Consider the following 25,774-nt stretch of genomic DNA (forward strand, 5'->3'; position numbering starts at 1 on the left):
TCACACAACACAATGCCACAGATGTCTGAAGTTTTGAGAGAACGTGCAATTGACATGCTGACTGCAGGAATGTCCACCAGAGCAGTACGCCCAACCGGCCTCACAACCGCAGACCACGTGTATGGCGTTATGTGGTCGAGAGGTTTGCTAATGTCAACGTTGTTAACAGAGTGCCCCATGGTGGAGGCAGGCATAAGTTACAGACAATGAACACAATTGCATTTTACCAATAGCAATTTGAATGCACAGAGATACCGTGACGAGATCCTGAGGCTCATTGTCGTGACATTCATCCGCCGCCATCACCTCATGTTTCAGCATGATAATAAACAGCCCCATGTCGCAAGGATCTGTACACAATTCCTGGAAGCTGAAAATGTCCCAATTATTCCATGGCCTGCATACTCACCAGACATATCACCCATTGAGCATGTTTGGGATGCTCTGGATCGATGTGTACGACAGTATGTTCCAGTTGCCTCCAATATCCAGCAACTTCGCACAGCCATTGAAGAGGAGTGGGACAACATTCCAAAGGCCACAATCAACAACCTGATCAACTCTATGCGAAGGAGATGTGATACTGACTGGTTCTCTGATCCACGCCCCTACCTTTTTTTTAAAAAGGTATCTGTGACCAACAGATGCATATCTGTATTCCCAGTCATGTGAAATCCATAGATTAGGACCTAATGAATTTATTTCAATTGACTGATTTCCTTATATAAACTGTAACTCATTAAAATCTTTGAAATTGCTGCGTTTATATTTTTGTTCAGTATATTTTATACAGTGGGGAAAAAAGTATTTAGTCAGCCACCAATTGTGCAAGTTCTCCCACTTAAAAAGATGAGAGAGGCCTGTAATTTTCATCATAGGTACACGTCAACTATGACAGACAAATTGAGATTTTTTTTTCCAGAAAATCACATTGTAGGATTTTTTATGAATTTATTTGCAAATTATGGTGGAAAATAAGTATTTGGTCACCTACAAACAAGCAAGATTTCTGGCTCTCACAGACCTGTAACTTCTTCTTTAAGAGGCTCCTCTGTCCCCCACTCGTTACCTGTATTAATGGCACCTGTTTGAACTTATTATCAGTATAAAAGACACCTGTCCACAACCTCAAACAGTCACACTCCAAACTCCACTATGGCCAAGACCGAAGAGCTGTCAAAGGACACCAGAAACACAATTGTAAACCTGCACCAGGCTGGGAAGACTGAATCTGCAATAGGTAAGCAGCTTGGTTTGAAGAAATCAACTGTGGGAGCAATTATTAGGAAATGGAAGACATACAAGACCACTGATAATCTCCCTCGATCTGGGGCTCCACGCAAGATCTCACCCCGTGGGGTCAAAATGATCACAAGAACGGTGAGCAAAAATCCCAGAACCACACGGGGGGACCTAGTGAATGACCTGCAGAGAGCTGGGACCAAAGTAACAAAGCCTACCATTAGTAACACACTACGCCGCCAGGGACTCAAATCCTGCAGTGCAAGACATGTCCCCCTGCTTAAGCCAGTACATGTCCAGGCCCGTTTGAAGTTTGCTAGAGTGCATTTGGATGATCCAGAAGAGGATTGGGAGAATGTCATATGGTCAGATGAAACCAAAATAGAACTTTTTGGTAAAAACTCAACTCGTCGTGTTTGGAGGACAAAGAATGCTGAGTTGCATCCAAAGAACACCATACCTACTGTGAAGCATGGGGTGGAAACATCATGCTTTGGGGCTGTTTTTCTGCAAAGGGACCAGGACGACTGATCCGTGTAAAGGAAAGAATGAATGGGGCCATGTATCGTGAGATTTTGAGTGAAAACCTCCTTCCATCAGCAAGGGCATTGAAGATGAAACGTGGCTGGGTCTTTCAGCATAACAATGATCCCAAACACACCGCCCGGGCAACGAAGGAGTGGCTTCGTAAGAAGCATTTCAAGGTCCTGGAGTGGTCTAGCCAGTCTCCAGATCTCAACCCCATAGAAAATCTTTGGAGGGAGTTGAAAGTCCGTGTTGCCCAGCGACAGCCCCAAAACATCACTGCTCTAGAGGAGATCTGCATGGAGGAATGGGCCAAAATACCAGCAACAGTGTGTGAAAACCTTGTGAAGACTTACAGAAAACGTTTGACCTGTGTCATTGCCAACAAAGGGTATATAACAAAGTATTGAGAAACTTTTGTTATTGACCAAATACTTATTTTCCACCATAATTTGCAAATAAATTCATTAAAAATCCTACAATGTGATTTTCTGGATTATTTTTTTCTCATTTTGTCTGTCATAGTTGACGTGTACCTATGATGAAAATTACAGGCCTCTCTCATCTTTTTAAGTGGGAGAACTTGCACAATTGGTGGCTGACTAAATACTTTTTTTCCCCACTGTACGTTCATGGAAAAGGCGGTACATTTTTAAAAACCTTTTCACACCTTGCTATGAAATCTGCAAACGGTCAGCATCATTTAGGAAAATGTTAAACCTACAGAAAAAACTATTGACCTGTTGGGTCATCCTTTGTTCGCATATGTCAAGTATGTGTTTCACTTACCATTACCCCCACCTAAAGCAATATTGCCTCTATTGATTTCAATTGAATAATGTTGGCATTTGATCACTTTCATGTTACTTCGCCAAGCGTTTGAATCACTTTCTTTGCACACCGCCAAGGAAACATATGTAGGGGAAACAATGGATGCTGATGTCTCTCACCTGCTGAGCCAATGAGAAGAGGTCCTGATGCAGAGCCAGCACGGCCCTGTAGAAGGCTCCATCGTGTGTGTCCCTGGGGATCATACATGTATACTCCTCCATACTGTCCCAGTGGCCTACACACACACACACACACACACACTTTAGCTGTGTGGTTGTACCACCTCCACATGAAATGAAAGCCCAATGTAATGTAATATAAAAATGTCTGTTCCCTCAAGACATTAATAAAAGTCTGAACTCAGTGCTAAGGGTTCAGTTATAGCAACTTATTTATAAGTCATAATATCAGCCAGATATGTAATGAATCAAAGAAAACCATGCAGCATACTTATTATTATTTAAAGCTGCAATATGTAACTTTTTGCGCGACCCGACCAAATGTACAGACATTTCAGTTATAGATATGTCATTCATTGAAAGCAAGTCTAAGAAGTGGTAGATCTGTTCTATGTGCACTATTTCTATGCTTCCCGTGCTTAAATTTAGTTTTTGCAGCTTTAACTTTCGGTTTTGTACATCACCTTCAAAACAGCTGAAAATACAATATTTTTGGTTATGGAAAATATATTTCACAGCGGTATAGATGGGAAAATGATTCTCTACACTATACTTGCTTGTTTTGTCATATAAATTGAAATTAGGCAAACTATTAGAATTTTAGCAACCAGGAAATGGTGGAGGGATTTCTGCATAGTGCATCTTTAATGTTTATGTTTCCTCAAGGTACCAACTACAGACAGTGTTTGGGCATGTATGGGGTGCATGGGGGCCAGTGGCTGAGCACTGTGTTGGGGTTACGGATCAGGTTCTAATGTAATGAAGCCATAGGCGTCTTGGGCTCCATAAGCAGTAGGTGTGGTCTTGATCAGAAAATAGACTGGCGTAAGCTGAGGTAGTGTTTTTCTCCACCATTCTACATTGCACATTATGATATGGTTACTTATGGGTGGATGCCATTCCCATCTGGATGGTCGAGCTGTCGCTGTTATCATTACTGCATGGCTTCAGTTCCAGCCAGTCAGAGAAAATGGAAGCCTGCTTACTGTATAGTGCTCCCAGAAGAGTTCTGTGGCAGAGGTGTGGTGAACAACATTGCGTTCTGAAATGTGTCCACTGTTCTTATGTACCAATTGCTTTTTGAATGTACAGGCATCTGCACATTAAATTATGTCAATTTGTTGCTGCTCATTTGCACAATAACTGCTCCTACTTTAGTATTTCAATACTGTTACCGGTCTCACTATTTACTATATCTTATATCTGTTGTATGGTTGTCACTGTTATTAATTTTGTTTTTATTGTTGTAACCCCGACTTCACTACAAATGTCCCAATTGGGACAATAAAGATATTGATTGATTGGATAGCTGTATTGAATTTGGTCAATTACATTATTGTGACTATAGTATATCAAATACAGGAAAATACAAATCTGTACATGGTACTTTCATACACAATTATCTATAAAATGGGTCTGCTTTGTTCAAACCATTTTATAATAGTTTTGTAATAGTTATTGGATTGAATTATTAAAGTATTAATAAAGCACTGATTGTTATAGTAATTGTAAGCATTTTGTAAAAAGGCCGATGCAGGGTTGAGTGAGAGCTCTTACCTAGACCCCAGGCTGCAGCGGCTGCCATCCGTGCCATCTTGGCCTGCGTATCCTCAGTGACCAGAGTCCACTCCTCACAGCACTGCTGGTGCAACTGGCCCCTGTGCAATGAAAATAATTGTAAAAATCAAAACAATGAAGTGAACTTTGCTACATATTTTTGTGTGTGGACCCACTATATATTTTGCGACTGAACCCTGATACACACACACGCAAACACACACGACGCCTTTAGGAAAAGTTAAGGGACACAAAACATTTTAGAGGCCCTCCTCTACGACGAAGAGACAAAATGTTGCTAATTTCCTGCAATTCTACACATTTTGTCATGGGGCTGATAGAAATGTTGCAGTTTTAAAGCAAATTTCCTGCAATTCTACACATTTTGCCATGGCTTAGGCCATGTATGCTGTCAGAGTGGCTCAAACATAATCAATGGGGGCCCCCATGCCATAACACTTGTAATTTTTGATTCTCCCTGAATGTCTAGTTCATATTTTGATGGTTGTTAGTTCTCAAAGATGATCTTATTAAAAAAGACATAGCGCCATTATCTTTTCTATATACTTTATATATGGTTTTAATGGTTTAAGTTTACACTGATTATGTTTTTTTTGTGTGGTTTTTTAAACATATTTTTGGCAGTGGCGGCAACGATTTAGCAGTGGCGGCCCGCCGCTACTAAATGAATGTAGCGGAAACACTGAAAGACATGACTCTGCTAAATGTAAAATTAAACGTCATCTATATACAAAATGGTTCCATTTTCCACCACCAAACCCTATTTGATTTGTTCATTGACCAGTATAGCCCACGGGACTGGCACGGAATGAAAAGAGAAGGGGACTGAGCTGAATAATGGATGCTCAGCTTCACTGAGAACTTGGCTGAGTCTACCTTTTTTCATTCCCTGGTAAACATCAGCGAGCTGTGATCCAGCCAGCCTGTGACCACGGTCATAGTCATATCAGATATCACTGTAAACAAACTAATATTAAAGTTCCCTCTGAGGTCGGGTGAATTCAACTCTACCGGGACAAAATGTACAACCGGTACTGTGTGTGACTGCGTGTCTTCACCCGGCTCCATATGGGTGGAACCCTCAGAGCTTGCACGTGTTTGCAGGAGGAAGAACATTGGACGAGTGTGGTAAAACATTAGATGGGGTGAGTCAGACAGGTTTGTGTCTGGTCGATATGAAGTGGTTCCCCAGCTTCCCCAGCTATAGCATAATAATAGGGGGGTTAGACCACACAAGGCCCCAGAGTGCTACAGCCGTGCGTGTCTCAAATAGCATAACGCTCCGTTGTCAAGGGCATAACGGAAAGAGCTACGGCTATCGGATGACTCAGCAGCCCATCACTCAACTCAATGGAGGTAAATTCCACCTGAAATTAATATAAAAATAAATAGAGGGAAATTGAAGACAGCCATTATTTCTTTGTACTTCGTTTTGGTATAGAGCGGAGTGTGAGCATGAATGCCCGATCATAGGGGCCCTATTCATTCATGTAGTCTGTAGTAACCTTGCCAAACAGTAAAGGAATATGGAAATGGAATAAAACTAGCAAAAAAGCATGAATTGATGCCCACCCAAAAAAGCTGCAGAGGTGCTGACTAACGTAAAGAATGTCACACACTCTACTCCCAATGATTTCATGGATATAACACCAACGTTTCAGCACACAGCACCTTCTTCAGGGGTTTCTTTTTTCTTTTTATGGAATAAACACTAAACACTGTATTGAGACAGATGGTTGGGCTTTGCATTGAATAGGCAATTGTTTTCATCTTGAAAGTAGGTTTGAGCCCTTTCGGGGTCACTTTATTACTTTTAATGAGCTTTAATTGTTAAATACGGTTACAGATGGACTGACTCATCGCTCATGGGTTGTAGAACAAAGGGCTGTACTGTCATCTATGTGTACTCACTGTAGATACTCATCTTTTCCTTAGATGGAAACAATGCATTCCCCCCAGACTGCTATCCTGACGTAATGTGAAGTAATGACAGTCAATTGTTATGTAATTCTGTCTGTTCTCCCATTTCTCTCACTTGAACCATGTTCTTGTACAAAGAGAATATCATCAGGGGTATACAATGATGGCGCAGCACAGACGGTTACATAAGCTAATCGTTGTCTGGTTAGCTTCACGAACTCCAGGACGATCCACATTTTTTAAAACTGTTCTAACATTGTGTGATTTCCTTCCCAGCAGCTTTTCTCCTTGAAGGCATTTATCTTTTTTTATAGTTGAATCACCTGTGGAGAGGGAGGGAAGGATGGAGGAGGAGGAGGAGGAGGAGGAAGAGAGAGAGAGAGAGAGAGAGAGAGAAAGAGAGAGAGAGAGAGAGAGAGAGAGAGAGAGAGAGAGAGAGAGAGAGAGAGAGAGAGAGAGAGAGAGAGAGAGAGAGAGAGGAGAGAGAGAGAGAGAGAGAGAGAGAGAGAGAGAGAGAGAGAGAGAGAGAGAGAGAGAGAGAGAGAGAGAGAGAGAGAGAGAGAGAGAGAGAGAGAGAGAGAGAGAGAGAGAGAGAGAGAGAGAGAGCGTTCTTGCGTTCAATCTTGGAGCTGGCTGCCTGGAGTTGTGGTTGAGGGTTTCAGTGTACCGAACCAACAGGCCCAGTCACGAACTGGCCTGGACTGACTGTCCTTGCACACTTCCCTATAATATTACCAGGCTCTCGTTAGAGGAAACTATTGACTTTTTCCCCGTCGCTTCACGCCCAGTTATCAAAGAAGCCCAATGTCAGATTCCATTAGTACAGGCTGCCAGAGCAGTCGTGAGCAAGTACAACGTGTCGGGGATGGGTCTGCTCCCGGCGAATCTTCTCTGTCACACACCCTGTCTTTCTCCATTACACTCACAAGGAGTACACATCTCTAACGGCTATTTATTACTTCTGTGAAGCCAACTTTTTGAATAAGGTGAGAAATATGGTGAGCAACACCCACTCCAAAAAGGTTGCCTTCACAATCGTAACATGATATGACAGCTGTTATGACACCTGAGACTACATTATTTGGTCATCATGACAGGCCATTAAAGTTCCAGACTTTCCCCATAGTATTTAACACAGCGCCTGAAAGTGAATGGAAAGACACTTACTCTACCTAGGCCTACACAAAAGGAGTTGGGTCCAAAAACCTCCCCTTTGATTGACATTGAGGAGAGACATAACACAGACACGATTGTCAAACGTGACTCCAAAGTATTGTGACTCACCATTCGCCCAGGGCCTCCAAGCAGCGCATGCGCCCCAGGATGAGCTCAGGATCCTCCTTGTTCATGTCGATCTTCTTGTCGTACGCCACCAGGGCGTCCTCCCACTCGTGGAGCTTCTCATACCAGGTGGCCTGGATTTCCTGTTAAAGAACAAGAAGGCCCGCACACTGTTAAAGCTCCCAATTCAAAGTTTTATTGACCACATTTCGATCGTATGACCACAAGGGTGTGCGTATGACAACAAACTTTTCTATAGACTGGATTTTCTGTTAAACAACACAACCAGGTGGTGCAAATGACTTTGATAATTATCTATCAGATATACTAACTATACTATAAGATGATTCTTGAATGCAGCGTATGGCAATCTGAACGCATAAATAAGAACATGATGATTGCTTTTGTTCCGTTTGTTTGTAAGATACAAAAACTGCATCTGACTTCAATCTGCTCAGGCCTAAAGCAAGACCTAAACTGTACAGTCAGGTCCAGAATTACTGGCACCCTTGATAAAGATGAGCAAAAAAGACAAATAAATTATACAAATACTGAGATATTTTGTATGCAAAAAAAGAATAGGAAAATTATATTATTTTATACTATGACAATTGCTCAGAGTGATTGTTTAACATGAAAATGAAAATGAACAATACACAAAATCCAGAAAAAATTGTAATAAAGAAAGAAATTAAGAAATATCAGAATGAGCAACGTCAGAGACCGGAATATAAAAATATATACAGTACCAGCCAAAAGTTTGGACACACCTACTCATTCCAGGGTTTTTCTTTATTTTTACTATTTTCTACATTGTAGAATAATAGTGACGACATCAAAACTATGAAATAACACATATGGAATCATGTAGTCACCAAAAAAAGTGTTAAACAAATCAAAATATATTTTATATTTGAGATTCTTCAAAGTAGCCAACCTTTGCCATGATGACAGCTTTGCACACTCTTGGCATTCTCTCAACCAGCTTCATGAGGTAGTCACCTGGAATGCATTTCAGTTAACAGGTGTGCCTTATTAAAAGTTAATTTGTGGAATTTCTTTCCTTCTTAATGCGTTTGAGCCAATCAGTTGTGCTGTGACAAGGTAGGGGTGGTATACAGAAGATAGCCCTATTTAGTAAAAGACCAAGTCCGTATTATGGCAAGAACAGCTCAAATAAGCAAAGAGAAACGACAGTCCATTACTTTAAGACAGTCAATCCGGAACATTTCAAGAACTTTGAATGTTTCTTCAAGTGCAGTCGCAAAAACCATCAAGCGCTATGATGAAACTGGCTCTCATGAGGACCGCCACAGGAAAGGAAGACCCAGAGTTACCTCTACTGCAGAGGATAAGTTCATTAGAGTTACCAGCCTCAGAAATTGCTGCCCAAATAAATGCTTCACAGAGTTCAAGTAACAGATACATTTCAACATCAACTGTTCAGAGGGGACTGTGTGAATCAGGCCTTCATGGTCGAATTGCTGCAAAGAAACCACTACTAAAGGACACCAATAATAAGAAGAGACTTGCTTGGGCCAAGAAACATGAGCAATGGACATTAGATCGGTGGAAATCTGTCCTTTGGTCGGATGAGTCCAAATTTGAGATTTTTGGATCCAACCGCTGTGTCTTTGTGAGACGCGGAGTAGGTGAACGGATCATCTCTGCATGTGTGGTTCCCACCGTGAAGCATGGAGGAGGTGGTGTGATGGTGCTTTGCTGGTGACACTGTCTGTGACTTATTTAGAATTCAAGACACACTTAACCAGCATGGCTACCACAACATTATGCAGCGATACGCCATCCCATCTGGTTTGCGCTTAGTGGGACTATCATTTGTTTTTCAACAGGACAATGACCCAGGCTGTGTAAGGGATATTTGACCAAGAAAGAGAGTGATGGAGTGCTGCATCAGATGACCTGGCCTCCACAATCACCCGACCTCAACCCAATTGAGATGGTTTGGGATGAGTTGGACCGCAGAGTGAAGGAAAAGCAGCCAACAAGTGCTCAGCATATGTTGGAACTCCTTCAAGACTGTTGGAAAACATTCCAGGTGAAGCTGGTTGAGAGAATGCCAAGCGTGTGCAAAGCCGTCATCATGGCAAAGGGTGGCTACTTCGAAGAATCTAAAATCTAAAATATATGTTGATTTGTTTAACACTTTTCTACTACATGATTCCATATGTGTTATTTCATAGTTTCGATGTCTTCACTATTATTCTACAATGTAGAAAAAAGTAAAAAATTAAGAAAAACCCTTGAATGAGTAGGTGTGTCCAAACTTTTGACTGGTAGTGTATATATTTTTTAAAGATAGGAGATCAAAATTATCAGCACCCCTGTTTTCAATACTTCACCTTGCGAGGATAACGGGACTGAGCCTTTTCTAAATATTTTATGAGATTGGAGAACACATTGGGAGGGATCTTGAACTATTCCTCCATACAGAATCTTTCCAGATCCTTGATATCCTTCATCTGCTCTTATGGACTGCCCTCTTCAATTCAAACCATAGGTTTTCAATGGGGTTCAAGTCCAGAGACTGAGATTACCTTTGCAAAACGTAGATTTTATTGAAAACAGGGGTGCCAATCATTTTGACCCCTATCTTATTGAGAGAAAAAAATATTACTTCTTAAACAAAATCTACTTCTCTGTATAAAATATTATTTTTTACATAGTATTTGTATTATTTATTATACACAGTCTTTTTTGCTCATCTTTATCAAGGGTGTCAATAATTGTGGACCTGACTGTATATACTATACTTGTACTATACTTTCCAAAGTATACTACTGTATGCATCTTTTCAGAATTACTTTTATTTCTACTAAACGCTAATCCCCAGATGATGAGATAAAAAATACTTGGAAAACAAGCGGTCATCAAGCCACCCTCTTTACGACACTGAACTCATGAGTGGAGATTCCCACCATAGGCCTCTGAGTGGTCAAGTGACCTCTTTCTGTTGACTTACTGTCTGTCTGTGACCTCGGGAGGAAGTGATGCATAGAACTGTGTCGAACTCTGGCGACCTGGTGATAAGCCTGACTGGGATGCCAAACAAAGAAGGTGCCACCGGGTGCAGTCTGCTGCTTCGCTCACCCTGTAAATGCTACTCACTGTTTACCTCAGAAACAAGGTTTCCTGGAAGTTCTCTCCAAGGTGCTTTTACTGTAAACTTTAACTTCAGATTTTTTTAAATGGAGAACATAATTACGGCTCGAAAAAGACAGGCGGTAGGGCACTTTAGTCAGTCAACCAAGTGTGAAATATTCGGAGGCCTAAGAACCAGACTCTGGGCTAAAAGTAGCGACTTAATAAAAAGCAACGGCACATACTGTAAAATGATATATTGGCCTGGTTGTGTCGACAAACACACAACCCTACACATCAAAATACACAAAGAAATTATTAACACTAGAAAAGCCTGGCCTCGAGGGACCCCTCTTCGAGCCAATGACGAGTCATTTGGACATTTTAACAGTCTCATAAATACATTTCATATATGCTATTGCTAAAATAATAATTTGGTTGTATTTATTAAGTTAAGTAACATTACAATACGAAAGAAAATGTATTTCATAGAACACAATAGCATTTTCATTAGTTTATGTAATTGTAGGCTATAAGTACAAATTAAAAGCCACTAAAACAACACAATTAAAGTGTTGAAATCCATTAAATAAACAATCACAAAGATAATTCATTATTAATTCAATAGGGCAGGCATTACGGAACATTAAGAGACTAAATAAATGCATTTCAAATTAACAGAATGGCATATTTTGAGTTTAAATATATGACTGTGCTTTGAGTGTTGCGAGTGCATGTGGGGAGTGCATGGAATCACAGTAAGTAATATTTTGAAATAGAGCTGAAGGGGTCATCTTTAAGAGTTGTTTGGGAAGGATAGGTGATTTGGAAACCGCAGAATCTGCTCTTTCTGTTACTATATAGACATCAAAATATCTTACCTGCATGTGGCTGTAGGTGAATTTGGAGAAATTACTTTTTGGCGCTCAGTTTGTCAATTCTAAGCTGCGCTGTTCATCAGATTATTCATATACAATTTAACAATTGATATTGTTACCCATCAGACTATTGTTAATCTAATCTTGTCTTTAGGCCAACTATTATATGCGTGAAATTAGTATCGATATAGTTTAGGTGTAGTTTCGATGGGCCATCATCAGCTGCGCAGGCTGACTGCCAGTGAATGACTGGCGGTGAATGAGGGGCAGAGACATAAACTGCTTATAACTGCTTAAAACTGCTTACAACACTAATTTTGTTTGTGATATTAAGATTCTAACAACGACAGTGTGTTACATAGACTTATTCAGGAAAAGTTGAGGAAGGGGGGAGGGAAATTACTTTTTTTAAATGGCAGAGTAATTAAAAATGTACATTTGTTTTGCGTCCGTTCACATGACGCTCTCGGCTTTTCTAGTGTTAATTGACCACAAAATCAAGATTTTGCAATGGCCATATCAGTCTTCGGACTTTAACCCCTGTGGTTTGAATTGAAGAAGGCAGTCCATAAGCACAGACGAAGGATATCAAGGATCTGGAAAGATTCTTTATGGAGGAATGGTCCAAGATACCTCCCAATGTGTTCTCCAATCTCATAAAGCATTTTAGAAAAAGGCTCAGTGCTGTTATCCTTGCAAGGTGATGTATTGAAAGGTATTGAAAACTGGGGTGCCAATCATTTTGACCCTTATCTTTTTGAGAGAGAAAAATGTGTATTTGAGCTAAAGACTGATGGGATGTTGGGGGTTAATATAAGCCTTGTTGTGGGCCTATCCTACCTGTGCAACATGTTGCAGTTTTTTTCATGCATATGAACGTGACGAGACTGACAGCTTCTCTGATTGAGGAAAAATAATTTATCATGAACATTATAATGGATATATCCAAAGAATTGGCAATAGAAATGAAGGTAAAACAAACGGAAATGTACAGTTTGCTGTAATTTCAGCTGCATGATGTGATTGTGTGTTAGCTTTAGTTGGCTAGCTAACATTAGTTAGCAAAGGAGAAGTAATGTTAGCCTAGCTATCTTCAATAACTATGTTATGGACTCGACAATCAGCTGGTTGTTGCCTATTTATAAATCATTTATTAAATCATTATTTGCTGAAGTTCTTGTTGCCCATTTATAACTTATTTATTAAATCATTATTTATTGAAGTTCTGATCTCTCGTCATTGTTGAACCTCTGCTAGCTATAGCTACATGCCAATGAGTTGTTTAGCATAGCAATGTGGAACGAATAGAATGAACGACTGGGTCAAAACATAAAAATTTAATTAACGACCAGCCTGTTTGTTTAGCAACTTCAGAACCTCAGAACTAACAACTGGCTTTAGCCTGGACAATATCGTTGTCACGCTCGTCGGGAACAGAGGAGGACCAAGGCGCAGCGTTGAATGCGAACATATTTATTTATATAATGATCACACGATCAAAACAACAAAACGAAAACGTGACGTCCCTGGTTACATACACAAACCAACACGGAACAAGAAACCACAATGAATGAATGCCTAACGGCTACCTAAGTATGACTCCCAATCAGAGACAACGAGCTACAGCCGTCTCCGATTGGGAGCCACCCTGGCCAACATAGATATACCACAACTAGACCCAACACACATGAAAACTCACACCCTGGCTCAACATACTAGAGTCCCCAGAGCCAGGGCGTGACAATCGTCTGGTGGAAGGATGAAATAAAACAAATGTACTCATTAACAATGTTTTTAATGAAAACGTGTCGTTCATCTTTTTTTTAATACACTACCAGTGAAAAGTTTGGACACACCTACTCATTCAAGGGTGTTTCTTTATTATTATTTTTTTACAATTTTCTACATTGTAGAATAATAGTGAAGACATCAAAACTATGAAATAACACATATGGAATCATGTAGTAACCAAAAAAGTTTTAAACAAATCAAACTATATTTTATATTTGAGATTGTTCAAATAGCCACCCTTTGCCTTGATGACAGCTTTTCATACTCTTGGCATTCTCTCAACCAGCTTCACTTTTCCAACAGTCTTGAAGGAGTTCCCACATATGCTGAGCACTGCTTTTCCTTCACTCTGCCGTCCGACTCATCCCAAACAATCTCAATTGGGTTGAGGACGGGGAATTGTGAAGGCCAGGTCATCTGATGCAGCACTCCATCACTCTCCTTCTTGGTAAAATAGCCCTTTCACAGCCTGGAGGTGTGTTGGGTCATTGTCCTGTTAAAAAACAAATGCTAGTGGGACTAAGCCCAAACCAGATGGGATGGCGTATCGCTGCATAATGCTGTGGTAGCCATGCTGGTTAAGTGTGCCTTGAATTCTAAATAGATCACAGACAGTGTCACCAGCAAAGCACCCCCACACCATAACACCTCCTCCTCTGTGCTTTACGGTGGGAACTACACATGCGGAGATCATCCATTCACCCACACCGCGTCAAAAAAAGACACAGCGGTTGGAACCAAAAATCTCCAATTTGGACTCCAGACCAAAGGACACATTTCCAACGGTCTAATGTCCATTGCTTGTGTTTCTTGGCCCAAGCAGGTATTTTCTTATTATTGGTGTCCTTTAGTAGTGGTTTCTTTGCAGGAAATCGACCATGAAGGCCTGATTCACACAGTCCCCTCTGAACAGTTGATGTTGAGATGTGTCTGTGACGAACTCGGTGAAGCATTTATTTGGGCTGCAATTTCTGAGGCTGGTAACTCTAATGAACTTATCCTCTGCAGCAGAGGTAACTCTGGGTATTCCATTCCTGTGGCGGTCCTCATGAGAGCCAGTCTCATCATAGCGCTTGATGGTTTTTGCGACTGCACATGAAGATGTTCTTGAAATGTTCCGGATTGACTGACCTTCATGTCTTAAAGTAATGATGAACTGTCGTTTCTCTTTGCTTATTTGAGCTGTTCTTGCCATAATATGGACTTGGTCTTTTACCAAAAAGGGCTATCTTCTGTATACCCCCCTACCTTGACACAACACAACTGAATGGCTCAAACGCATTAAGAAGGAAATAAATTCCACAAATGAACTTTTAAGAAGGCACACCTGTTAATTGAAATGCATTCCAGGTGACTACCTCATGAAGCTGGTTGAGAGAATGCCAAGAGTGTGCAAAGCTGTCATCAAGGCAAAGGGTGGCTATTTGAAGAATCTCAAATACAAAATATTTTGATTTGTTTAACACTTTTTTTGTTACTACATGATTCCATATGTTATTTCATAGTTTTGATGTCTTCACTATTATTCTACAATGTAGAAAATAGTCAAAATAAAGAAAAGCCCTTGAACGAGTAGGTGTGTCCAAACTTTTGACTGGTAGTGTATGTTTTGAATTGGCTACCAAGTTATTAGTCTGTTCTATATCATATTTTATAGGCCTACCTACTGCTGCAATGTCTCTCATTGAGCAACGGCCCACTTGTCTTCCACACATGCAGGCGATGCGTGCAAACCTAGATGAGCTTAAGTGTCATTCTGATCCTGGCTGATATGTTGATTTTTATTTGATTCATAAAATATTTAAAAACTGTGCCTAAATAAATGTAATTAAGATACATTATTAAATTCATTTCCAGACTAAATTCCATGACTTTTCCAGGATTTTCATGACCGTACGAACCCTTATGTGTGGAAAATGCAGGGTGAGGGCTCCCAAGGCATGTACTCCGTTCAGAAAATGTTATTTCATATCTGGAGCTGGTCCCTTTGGAGAACATTAAACACTTTGAGGAATAACAACAGGGAGTACTACGTATCACAGTTAAAATAACAGAGGAGCCTCTGAAAATCGTCTGCAATGAAGATAAATAAACCTTGGCCAAGACAAAAAAAGAAAGAAATAAGTGACAAAGAATAGTGTTTGGTTTATAAAAAACGCTTGAGAATATTAATAGAAATACCGACACCCCAAATGTGAAAAAGTGACACATTTTTCAGGCTTTTCCACTTGGCATGTGAAGCGATCCCACAGGGACATGACCAAAAAATTGTGTATAAAGTCATAAAAGTGTCTTAAAACTTCACTGTTAGGTCAATATTATAGTAAGGGACTTTGGTATGGTGCATAAATGCATTTTACAATTTGGAACAAAACCTCCACCAGTCCATCTTAGCAGACTAAGGAGAAATTGTAGAAATAATAGCATCAGGTAGGTGATAAAAACAGTTGTTTTTTAAAATCCCCTTAAGTGGAGGAGAAAAAGCCCAATATCTCTACTCCTGCATACAGAGCTATTGACCATGGAAGTAGATGTCCTCTCTGCACGTGTTGGAGAGTGAGCACAGGATATTGTAGGGCACGTGTTTGAAAGGTGCTCATCCTCTTGTTAAGGATGCAGTTCGAGGGAGGAGGTGAGGTAAGGAGACACTAGGGTAAATTTAAAGTGCATGTACTGTAGAGATGAATGTAGACAAGAGGCACTCACCAGTTCGCCAAAGTGCTTCATGGCGTACTCCAGGACCCCGGATGCTGCCTCTGGCTGCTGCAGTTTGTTATTGATGCTGGAACAAGACAGAGAAGCAGAGGCAGCTTTACGGCAATTTCCATACCTAGGGCTGTGGCGGTCATGAAATTATGTCAGCCGGTGATTGTCAAGCAAATAACTGCCGGTCTCACGGTAATTGACCGTTAATTAACATAAACACACTTAGCATCTCCTGGCTTTCAGGCATAGCCTACAAGCCACTAATGCAGACCTTTGGAACATCTACATTTAAAAATATATAATAAATCCATGTAATATAGCCTACACCAGCCAAACTCAATTGGCGGAACGCGGTCCGGATCTGGACCCAGAGAAGGGTCAATCCGGACCAGACAATATCGCATTTTGTTATATACAAGTAAATACATTATTTTTAAAGAGCTATAAAAAAAATCAACCGGGCGCAGTGGCCTCAACTCAGCAACCTCTCGCTCTCTCTCGAAGCAACGCCCACCTCTACTAGTGCCCTGTCTAATCCAATCGTGTGGTTATATGCAAATATAAGAGGCCGCGTCTTACCCAATCACATTAATCCAAATATCCTCAGAGGAACCTTGGGACAAGCAGGCAGAAAGAAACATAAATATTTGACCGCGGTTCAACTGTAAATATCACAGATAAAAGGAGCTTAGTTACCAGTATCTTTGTTAATATGGCTTGTTAAAAAAAAAAGATAAGTTTACTCTGAAAACCATATATTCAAAGATGAGTGGACGGAACAGTATTTATTCATTCTCCTCGCAACTAGCACAAAACCAATGTGCCTGATATGCAGTGAGTCCGTAGCTCTCGTGAAAGTGCCAATGTTAAGCGCCATTATGACACCAGGCATAGTAAATTCGATCAGACGTATCCCCTGAACACGGAGGTGAGAACAAACAAGATTAACCAACTCAAATCCCAATATGAGAGGTCCACCAAAGTCCTTTTCAATTCCCTGACAGCCCAACAACGTGCAATGGCGTGTTCACTGAGGATAGCTTGGTTTTTAGGAAAACACACAAACACTTTTTCAGACGCTGAGCTGGTAAAATAATGCATTTGTGAGGTTGCTGACACCTTGCTTGAAGGGAAACAAAAAGATGAGCTCAGGGAAGAAAATGTGGCTTTGAAGGAGCAGGTTGGTGATTGTGACCCTGTCAGTTTCTGGGGAAAGATGGTGCCTGCAGCTGATGTCCCTGTGCTCAAGAGACTGGCACTAGACATCCTGACCATGTTTGGCTCCACATACAGCTGTGAATCTCCAAAATGAACTTTGTAACTAAGTTGTAATTAATACAAATTCTTAGTCTCCTTTAATGTATTTAAATGTACATTTTATATAACAACATGTTTCCTAAGTCGTAGAATTCGAAGCAAATATTGTCTGCTAAATGAACTAGTGTAGCCCACAGCCATATAGCATAGCCAGATCAGGGCCTAACATAAGGACAACTCAGAGTATGCTATTCTGTTCTTCTGAAATAGACTACATTTTCTTCATATTATGTTTCTTTAGACCTGTCTAAAATAAACAATGGATTTATTGTGATGGTGTAGGCCAGGGGTACTCAATTACTATTTGAGAATTTCCAGTGACACAAATTTCTTAGGTGGCAAAGGTCTGGATGGATATCGTCCTTTATCAGTCTGAGGTCCTGAGCGCTCTGGAGCAGGTTTCCATCAAGGATCTCTCGATCCTGACTAGTCTCCCAGTCCCTACCGCTGAAAAACATCCCCACAGCATGATGCTGCCACCACCATGCTTCACCGTAGGGATGGTGCCAGGTTTCCGACAGACGTGACGCTTGGCATTCAGGCCAAAGAGTTCAATCTTGGTTTCATCAGACCAGAGAACCTTGTTTCTCATGGACTGAGTCCTTTAGGTGCCTTTTGGCAAACTCCAAGCTGGCTGTCATGTGGCTTTTACTGAAGAGTGGCTTCCGTCTGGCCACTCTACCATAAAGGCCTGATTGGTGGAGTGCTGCAGAGATGGTTGTCCTTCTGGAAGGTTCTCCCATATCTACAGACGAACTCTGGAGCTCTGTCAGAGTGACCATTGGGTTCTTGGTCACCTCCCTGACCAGGCCCTTCTCCCCGATTGCTCAGTTTGGCCGGGCGGCCAGCTCTAGGAAGAGTCTTGGTGGTTCCAAACTTCTTCCATTTAAGAAGGATGGAGGCCACTGTGTTCTTGGGGACATTCAATGCTGCAGACATTTTTTGGTACCCTTCCCCAGATCTGTGCCTTGACACAATCCTGTCTCGGAGCTCTACGGACAATTCCTTCAACCTCATGGCTTGGTTTTTGCTCTGACATGCACTGTCAACTGTGGGACCTTATTGAGACCGGTGTGTTCCTTTCCAAATCATATCCAATCAATTGAATTTACCACTGGTGGACTCCAATCAAGTTGTAGAAACATCTCAAGGATGATCATTGGAAACAGGATGTACCTGAGCTCAATTTCGAGTCTCATAGCTAATACTTTTGTAAATAAGGTATTTCTGTAAATATAAACCTGTTTTCACTTTGACATTATGGTGTATTGTGTGTAGATTGATGAGGATCATTTTCTGATTTAATAAATTTTAGAATAAGGCTGTAACGTAACAAAATGTGGGGAAGGGGTCTGAATACTTTCCGAATGCACTGTAAATAGCGAATGGAGGACGCTTTTCCCGTGGTTCATTTTCATGCCAACCAGGTAGGCTATATTCCTGTTGTAAAGAGAAGCAATGTGCTTCATTTTAGGAAAGTTGAGAAATAAATATAGTAGGCCTAGCCTATAGAAAGCTGATGGGATTCTCCTATTTTTAATAGAGGCCATCGCTCTGTTTTCTTACTTAATTGCATAGCCTATAGAAATGTTGCGCAACATGAGCTCATGGGCTCTCATTAAGTGTTTGATTAGATTTTCGAATACATTTGCATTGATGTCAGAGTGATTAGAGGGACAATGGAGTGCTGAGTACCAGGCATTTAGCAACTTTGGTAGGCTACTAATGACCATCAGTAGCATCAGAGCTTGGAGAAGCCTAATTACCGTGACTAAACGGTCACGTGGAATCATGACTTGTGACTGCCGATGTGGCGGTAATACAGTCACCGTAACAGCCCTATCCATACCCAATCTGGCAACTTACTCAGGCGCTCTCCCGTGTTGCATACAGCATGCTCTGGGTGATAGATAGCGGCTGAGATCATACACACACACATTCAAATCAAATCAAATCAAATTTTAGTGGCCACATGCGCCGAATACAACAGGTGCAGACATTACAGTGAAATGCTTACGTACAGCCCTTAACCAACAGTGCATTTATTTTTAATAAAAAAAAGTAGAATAAAACAAAAAAAGTGTTGAGAAAAAAAGAGCAGAAGTAAAATAAAATAACAGTAGGGAGGCTATATATACAGGGGGGTACCGGTGCAGAGTCAATGTGCGGGGGCACCGGCTAGTTGAAGTAATATGTACATGTGGGTAGAGTTAAAGTGACTATGCATAAATAATTAACAGAGTAGCAGCAGCGTAAAAAGATGGGGTGGGGGGGGGGGGGGGGGGGGGGGGGGGCAGTGCAAATAGTCTGGGTAGCCATGATTAGCTGTTTAGGAGTCTTATGGCTTGAGGGTAGAAGCTGTTGAGAAGTCTTTTGGACCTTTGGATTCAGTACAGTGGGGTCCGATATTTATTGACACCCTTGATAAAGATGAGCAAAAATTACTATAAAATAAATCATTCAAATACTGAGCTACAGTGGGGGAAAAAAGTATTTAGTCAGCCACCAATTGTGCAAGTTCTCCCACTTAAAAAGATGAGAGAGGCCTGTAATTTTCATCATAGGTACACGTCAACTATGACAGACAAATTGAGGGAAAAAAATCCAGAAAATCACATTGTAGGATTTTTTATGAATTTATTTGCAAATTATGGTGGAAAATAAGTATTTGGTCACCTACAAACAAGCAAGATTTCTGGCTCTCACAGACCTGTAACTTCTTCTTTAAGAGGCTCCTCTGTCCTCCACTCGTTACCTGTATTAATGGCACCTGTTTGAACTTGTTATCAGTATAAAAGACACCTGTCCACAACCTCAAACAGTCACACTCCAAACTCCACTATGGCCAAGACCAAAGAGCTGTCAAAGGACACCAGAAACAAAATTGTAGACCTGCACCAGGCTGGGAAGACTACATCTGCAATAGGTAAGCAGCTTGGTTGTAAGAAATCAACTGTGGGAGCAATTATTAGGAAATGGAAGACATACAAGACCACTGATAATCTCCCTCGATCTGGGGCTCCATGCAAGATCTCACCCCGTGGGGTCAAAATGATCACAAGAACGGTGAGCAAAAATCCCAGAACCACACGGGGGGACCTAGTGAATGACCTGCAGAGAGCTGGGACCAAAGTAACAAAGCCTACCATCAGTAACACACTACGCCGCCAGGGACTCAAATCCTGCAGTGCCAGACGTGTCCCCCTGCTTAAGCCAGTACATGTCCAGGCCCGTCTGAAGTTTGCTAGAGTGCATTTGGATGATCCAGAAGAGGATTGGGAGAATGTAATATGGTCAAATGAAACCAAAATAGAACTTTTTGGTAAAAACTCAACTCGTCGTGTTTGGAGGACAAAGAATGCTGAGTTGCATCCAAAGAACACCATACCTACTGTGAAGAATGGGGGTGGAAACATCATGCTTTGGGGCTGTTTTTCTGCAAAGGGACCAGGACGACTGATCCGTGTAAAGGAAAGAATGAATGGGGCCATGTATCGTGAGATTTTGAGTGAAAACCTCCTTCCATCAGCAAGGGCATTGAAGATGAAACGTGGCTGGGTCTTTCAGCATGATAATGATCCCAAACACAACGCACAGGCAACGAAGGAGTGGCTTCGTAAGAAGCATTTCAAGGTCCTGGAGTGGCCTAGCCAGTCTCCAGATCTCAACCCCATAGAAAATCTTTGGAGGGAGTTGAAAGTCTGTGTTGCCCAGCGACAGCCCCAAAACATCACTGCTCTAGAGGAGATCTGCATGGAGGAATGGGCCAAAATACCAGCAACAGTGTGTGAAAACCTTGTGAAGACTTACAGAAAACTTTTGACCTGTGTCATTGGGTATATAACAAAGTATTGAGAAACTTTTGTTATTGACCAAATACTTATTTTCCACCATAATTTGCAAATAAATTCATAAAAAATCCTATAATGTGATTTTCTGGATTCTTTTTTCTCATTTTGTCTGTCATAGTTGACGTGTACCTATGATGAAAATTACAGGCCTCTCATCTTTTTAAGTGGGAGAACTTGCACAATTGGTGGCTGACTAAATACAATTTTTCCCCACTGTATATTGTATGCAAATTAAAATGGTGAAATTATATTATTTTATACTAATACAATTTTATACAAATACAATTGCTCAGAGAAATACATTTTGTTTAACAAGTAATTGAAAAAAATACTAAAAAAAGATAGAGGTCAAAATTACTGTTTTCACCACTCCAGCACCCTTCCCTTGCGAGGATAACGACACTGAGTAGGGTGTACAATCAAAAACACATTTTTTGAGTAAAATAATACGTTCATTGTGTAGATAATCCTCTTTCTTCTTGAATCCGCAGGACATAAAACAATAAAGAGTTAAGATGGATATCGATTTTGAGACATGACATGTAGTATTTTCATATTTTAGTAAACGCTTTTCATATTAATTCCAAATTCCTGTTATTTTTCGAAGACTACTAAAAAAAACAAGCGTCTCTCTGTAAATTGTAAACGGAGCGCTGAGAGTATTTTAAACTTTTTATTAAGCCTTTTACATTTAAATCGGCTCGTGTCGTGCTAATTTAGCTTTTTGCAACACGTGGAATCAACTTTGAAGACGACTACCACGAAATGTAAAATCTTCAAAAGTTGTTACGAAAAACATGCAACGCTGTGTCAACAGAGCTAGGTGCTTATTATTGGATGTATTAGGTTACGAAATCCAACTTTTTGCATATAATGTTAATGATATGTTAGAGAAAGACCCCACTGATTCAGAACATAATTCATTATATTTGTCTTGGTAAAATGTACCGTCTCAAATAGCCGCCTGTCCCTTTTAACAGCCGGGCAACGGCACACATTTCAGCAAATAAACACCTGCTTCAAATAAACACTGGGTTTAAATGAATTGTTTACGAGGTTACCATGAATTACCATGAATTGTTTACGAGGTTTAATATTTGAATTGTTACATTAAATAATTCAGTAATGGCAAAACAATTATAGCAATAATCCGTTTTTATCACCAGTAAGAAACTGCTAGCCATTGGCTGCTAAGAGCTGAGAACTGCTAGCTAAAAGGCAAGCACAAAAACAGTCAACAACTTCAGGAGTACAGACCCCTAGAAATCGTCAGATCGCTCGATAGTGGCGAAAGTAAGAACTGCTAAAAAAACACAGTCAAGGAGCAGAATAATTATTCTGTAAAGGATGTTTTTTGGGGGGGCATACTAAGACAAAAGAAACATGACACGTAAATTATAACACATTACTGCAGGAAATTAAGAAATTGATTAAAATGCTGGAAGTGAATGCTGGAATTAAACAATTAACTATGTAAATGAGCAAAAGCTGTTGGCATTAATGAAAAATACATGCCTGGCTCAAATAGAAGCCTGTCTCTAATAAGCGCCTGTTGTGTTCAGTGATTTAAGCAAATAAATGCCCAGAGTATTAATTTAAGTTTTACGGTATTTTATAATCTAAAGAAGTGAAATTCCATCACAAAAGCGCGTTTTCACCCACTCTGGGCAGAGAGGGTGGAGACCCTACACTGAGATTTTTTCTACAAAAGTTTTATAATAATAATAATAATAATAATAATATGCCATTTAGCAGACGCTTTTATCCAAAGCGACTTACAGTCATGCGTGCATACATTTTTTGTGTATGGGTGGTCCCGGGGATCGAACCCACTACCTTGGCGTTACAAGCGCCGTGCTCTACCAGCTGAGCTACAGAGATTGGATAACACATTGGGAGGGATCTTATACCATTCCTCCAAACATAATCTTTCCAGATCCTTAATATCCTTATGGACTGCCCTCTTCAATAGGGTTCAAGTCCGGAAACTGAAACGGCCATTGCAAAATGTTGATTTTGTAGTCAATTAACCATTTCTTTGTGGATTCTGATGTGTGCTTGGCTTTGTTGTCTTGCTGGACGATCCACTTGCGGACAAGTGTCAGCCTCCTGGCAGAGGCAACCTAGCCTGGCTGACGCGACCCACGTGACTACAAAGAGAAGACCTGTGACCCACTTGGTCTGGACAGGAGGCCGTGTAAAATTCAATATTCACTCAGAATTTGAGTGAACTTAGATTGGTGCTCATATGCACGCTATTTGCATGTGCAACACCCCCCACATTTCCTCGTCAATTTGCTACACCCCCACTAGAGAGGTAAACAAGCCAAGCTAAAGATAGGCTAGCTGGCCTAGCTAGCCAAAACTGTGGTGAGAAAAACTCAGTGATGGCGCTTTCTGAAAAGTTGATAGAGAAACGACACTGCCACATAGTAACGACCAACTTAGGGATTTAATTAAAATAGGAGTAACTTGAAGAATTGAGCCTTCTTGCGAGGGCAGGATGTATTGGAGGTCTTGCAAGTGGGCTTTGAGGAAAAGCCTCATTTACCAGCTAACTACTTCTAGTCTTCAAGAAGCTAAGAAAACAGCCTACAATTCTGACAGTCATGTCCCTGCTAAAGGCTGTTGGGGACGGAGGACCAAATCCGCAAGGCAACAGCCCTGGTTCTCAGACCGGTGGTTGTGGAGGAAGACAAGAACGCTATATGGAAGGGTGCATGCAACCTTGTCTTCGGAAGTCTGGAGAGCTGGTTTGGGAAGACTGGGAGAGATGTGATGGCTTCAGTCCTATACAGCTCCAAAATCATCGAAATTATTATCCATATGACCTACATATGGTTTGTACAATGACCTAGAACTGTACTTCAACGGTATAGAATGGCACTGCGAAGGCTACATGTAATGTCGGAATGGAAATTATACACACCAGTGAATGATTGTAGGCTTACAGTGTTGCAAGTATTGCATAATACAGAGTGGGTCTAATAGAATACCATTTGTTGTCAGAAAAGTAGCCTACCTATGTGTGCTTATGTTTGATAAAATGGGTGCAACCCATTCGTAAGTCATCACACGCGTTCTAACCTATAGCACACCCTGCATTGGCAAAAGTGATACATCCAAAAGTACAGCTGAATTTATGGTGAGAAAGCGGGGGTCCTGTCGACATAGAGGAGACTTGATATAAAGTCGGCATTTATTCCGAGTTGCCAAATTCTGGACCCCATCACCCACAAACCATAAAACGAATGGTCATTGCTAATCTGCTATTGTGAGCAAGCCAATGGCCAACTGGACTATCCAGTCGATGGCATTTGCATGTTAAACATGTTTGTTTTTTCAACCAACAAAGGTGTCCCGTTTAGAAGATAAATAATGTGTCATCCGCTTTTCTGTCATGACTATGATCCCCCGGCCATCTAATGTTTAAGAACCCATACATCTGGAAGCACTCATCTGAAACGCAAGTCTGTAGTATTTCCTCAACAACGAAAAGCCACTTGGCCAGTTCCAATACATCTGTTAAAATGTAGCGTTTCAAGGAAGTTGGAAGGCGAGGACTGCAGGCGAGAGAGTTGACGAAGGACATTGGAAGCTATATGTCAGGAATCCCAGAGTGCCCTGGGGTCAGGGCCAGACTAATTTTTTGATCTGCATGCAAACACAGCAGTTGCTAACCATATGTACTACAAAACTGGGCATATCAAACACTAAATATGTGGTATGTAATAAGTAAAACAGAGTCCACATTTTATAGAGTCACAGGTAAGTGCTGACAGTACATAGGATTTATTTATCCTCAAATGTTAATGCACAGTATCAAACGCACCAGTTGTGTCACCACAAAAATCTTAAAACAACTATTTGAAAATCAAGGAATCAAAATGTAATGCACGTGAATAAGAAGGGTTTCATACTTTTGTGGTTTAATTTCCTGCCTTCAAGAAGGACATTATGCAAGAGGAGGATATGTCAGCAATATGTGATTGCCGGCTACTCACACATCAAAGATGCTTATCTCACTTCACGGTCTACGGTGTGGTGATGTGATAGATGAATGGAGTGCCACAGGGATCAATGTCGGGACTGTTATAATATTCTGGGGAAACCAGTCATATATCCCAATCCCAAATGTGGTATTTTAAGACTCTTCAGGAGCATGAACAGAGGATATCTTTCATAGACAGACAAAGCACATCACTGTCCCAATGTGGCACTAGTACAACAGGATATTGGGTTGACAGTAGTGGAAAAAATATAGCAGCCTACAGTAATGATGGACTAGAGAGAAGCAAGGCTGTATAGTACCTCAACCCCTACACTTCTCTTTATTTGATATGATATCACCTTGCTAATTGAGGTATAGCGCAAGTGTGAAGGTTGACCCAGCTGTAGGTTTTTAACAGTGAGGCTGACGAAGTTGATGTATTTGTGTTGCCAAAGTGAGGGTTTTTATTTGGTAGGAGAAGAATTTATATATCCGGCGACTGTACAAGTATTTACAAAAACAAATAAACAGGACAATGAACAATGTGGTCCTCTGTAGCTCAATTGGTAGAGCATGGCGCTT

At 40.8% G+C, this 25,774-nt stretch overlaps 1 protein-coding gene across 2 annotated transcripts in view; it reads right to left on the minus strand.

The window, feature by feature from the left end:
- Positions 1-25,774, minus strand: part of mtor (mechanistic target of rapamycin kinase) — a 155,283-nt gene that overhangs the window by 53,672 nt on the left and 75,837 nt on the right. For both annotated transcript variants that reach the window (XM_084184822.1, XM_084184821.1), the window contains exons 29-32: positions 16,034-16,109; positions 7,560-7,699; positions 4,335-4,435; positions 2,718-2,833 (exon numbers count right to left, since the gene is read on the minus strand). In XM_084184822.1, coding sequence (XP_084040948.1) covers positions 2,718-2,833; positions 4,335-4,435; positions 7,560-7,699; positions 16,034-16,109 — 433 coding nt within the window. The remainder of the gene's footprint in view (positions 1-2,717; positions 2,834-4,334; positions 4,436-7,559; positions 7,700-16,033; positions 16,110-25,774) is intronic.

This window comes from Coregonus lavaretus (genome assembly GCF_964263955.1).
Source record: "Coregonus lavaretus genome assembly, chromosome: 20".
Classification (NCBI taxonomy): domain Eukaryota; kingdom Metazoa; phylum Chordata; class Actinopteri; order Salmoniformes; family Salmonidae; genus Coregonus; species Coregonus lavaretus.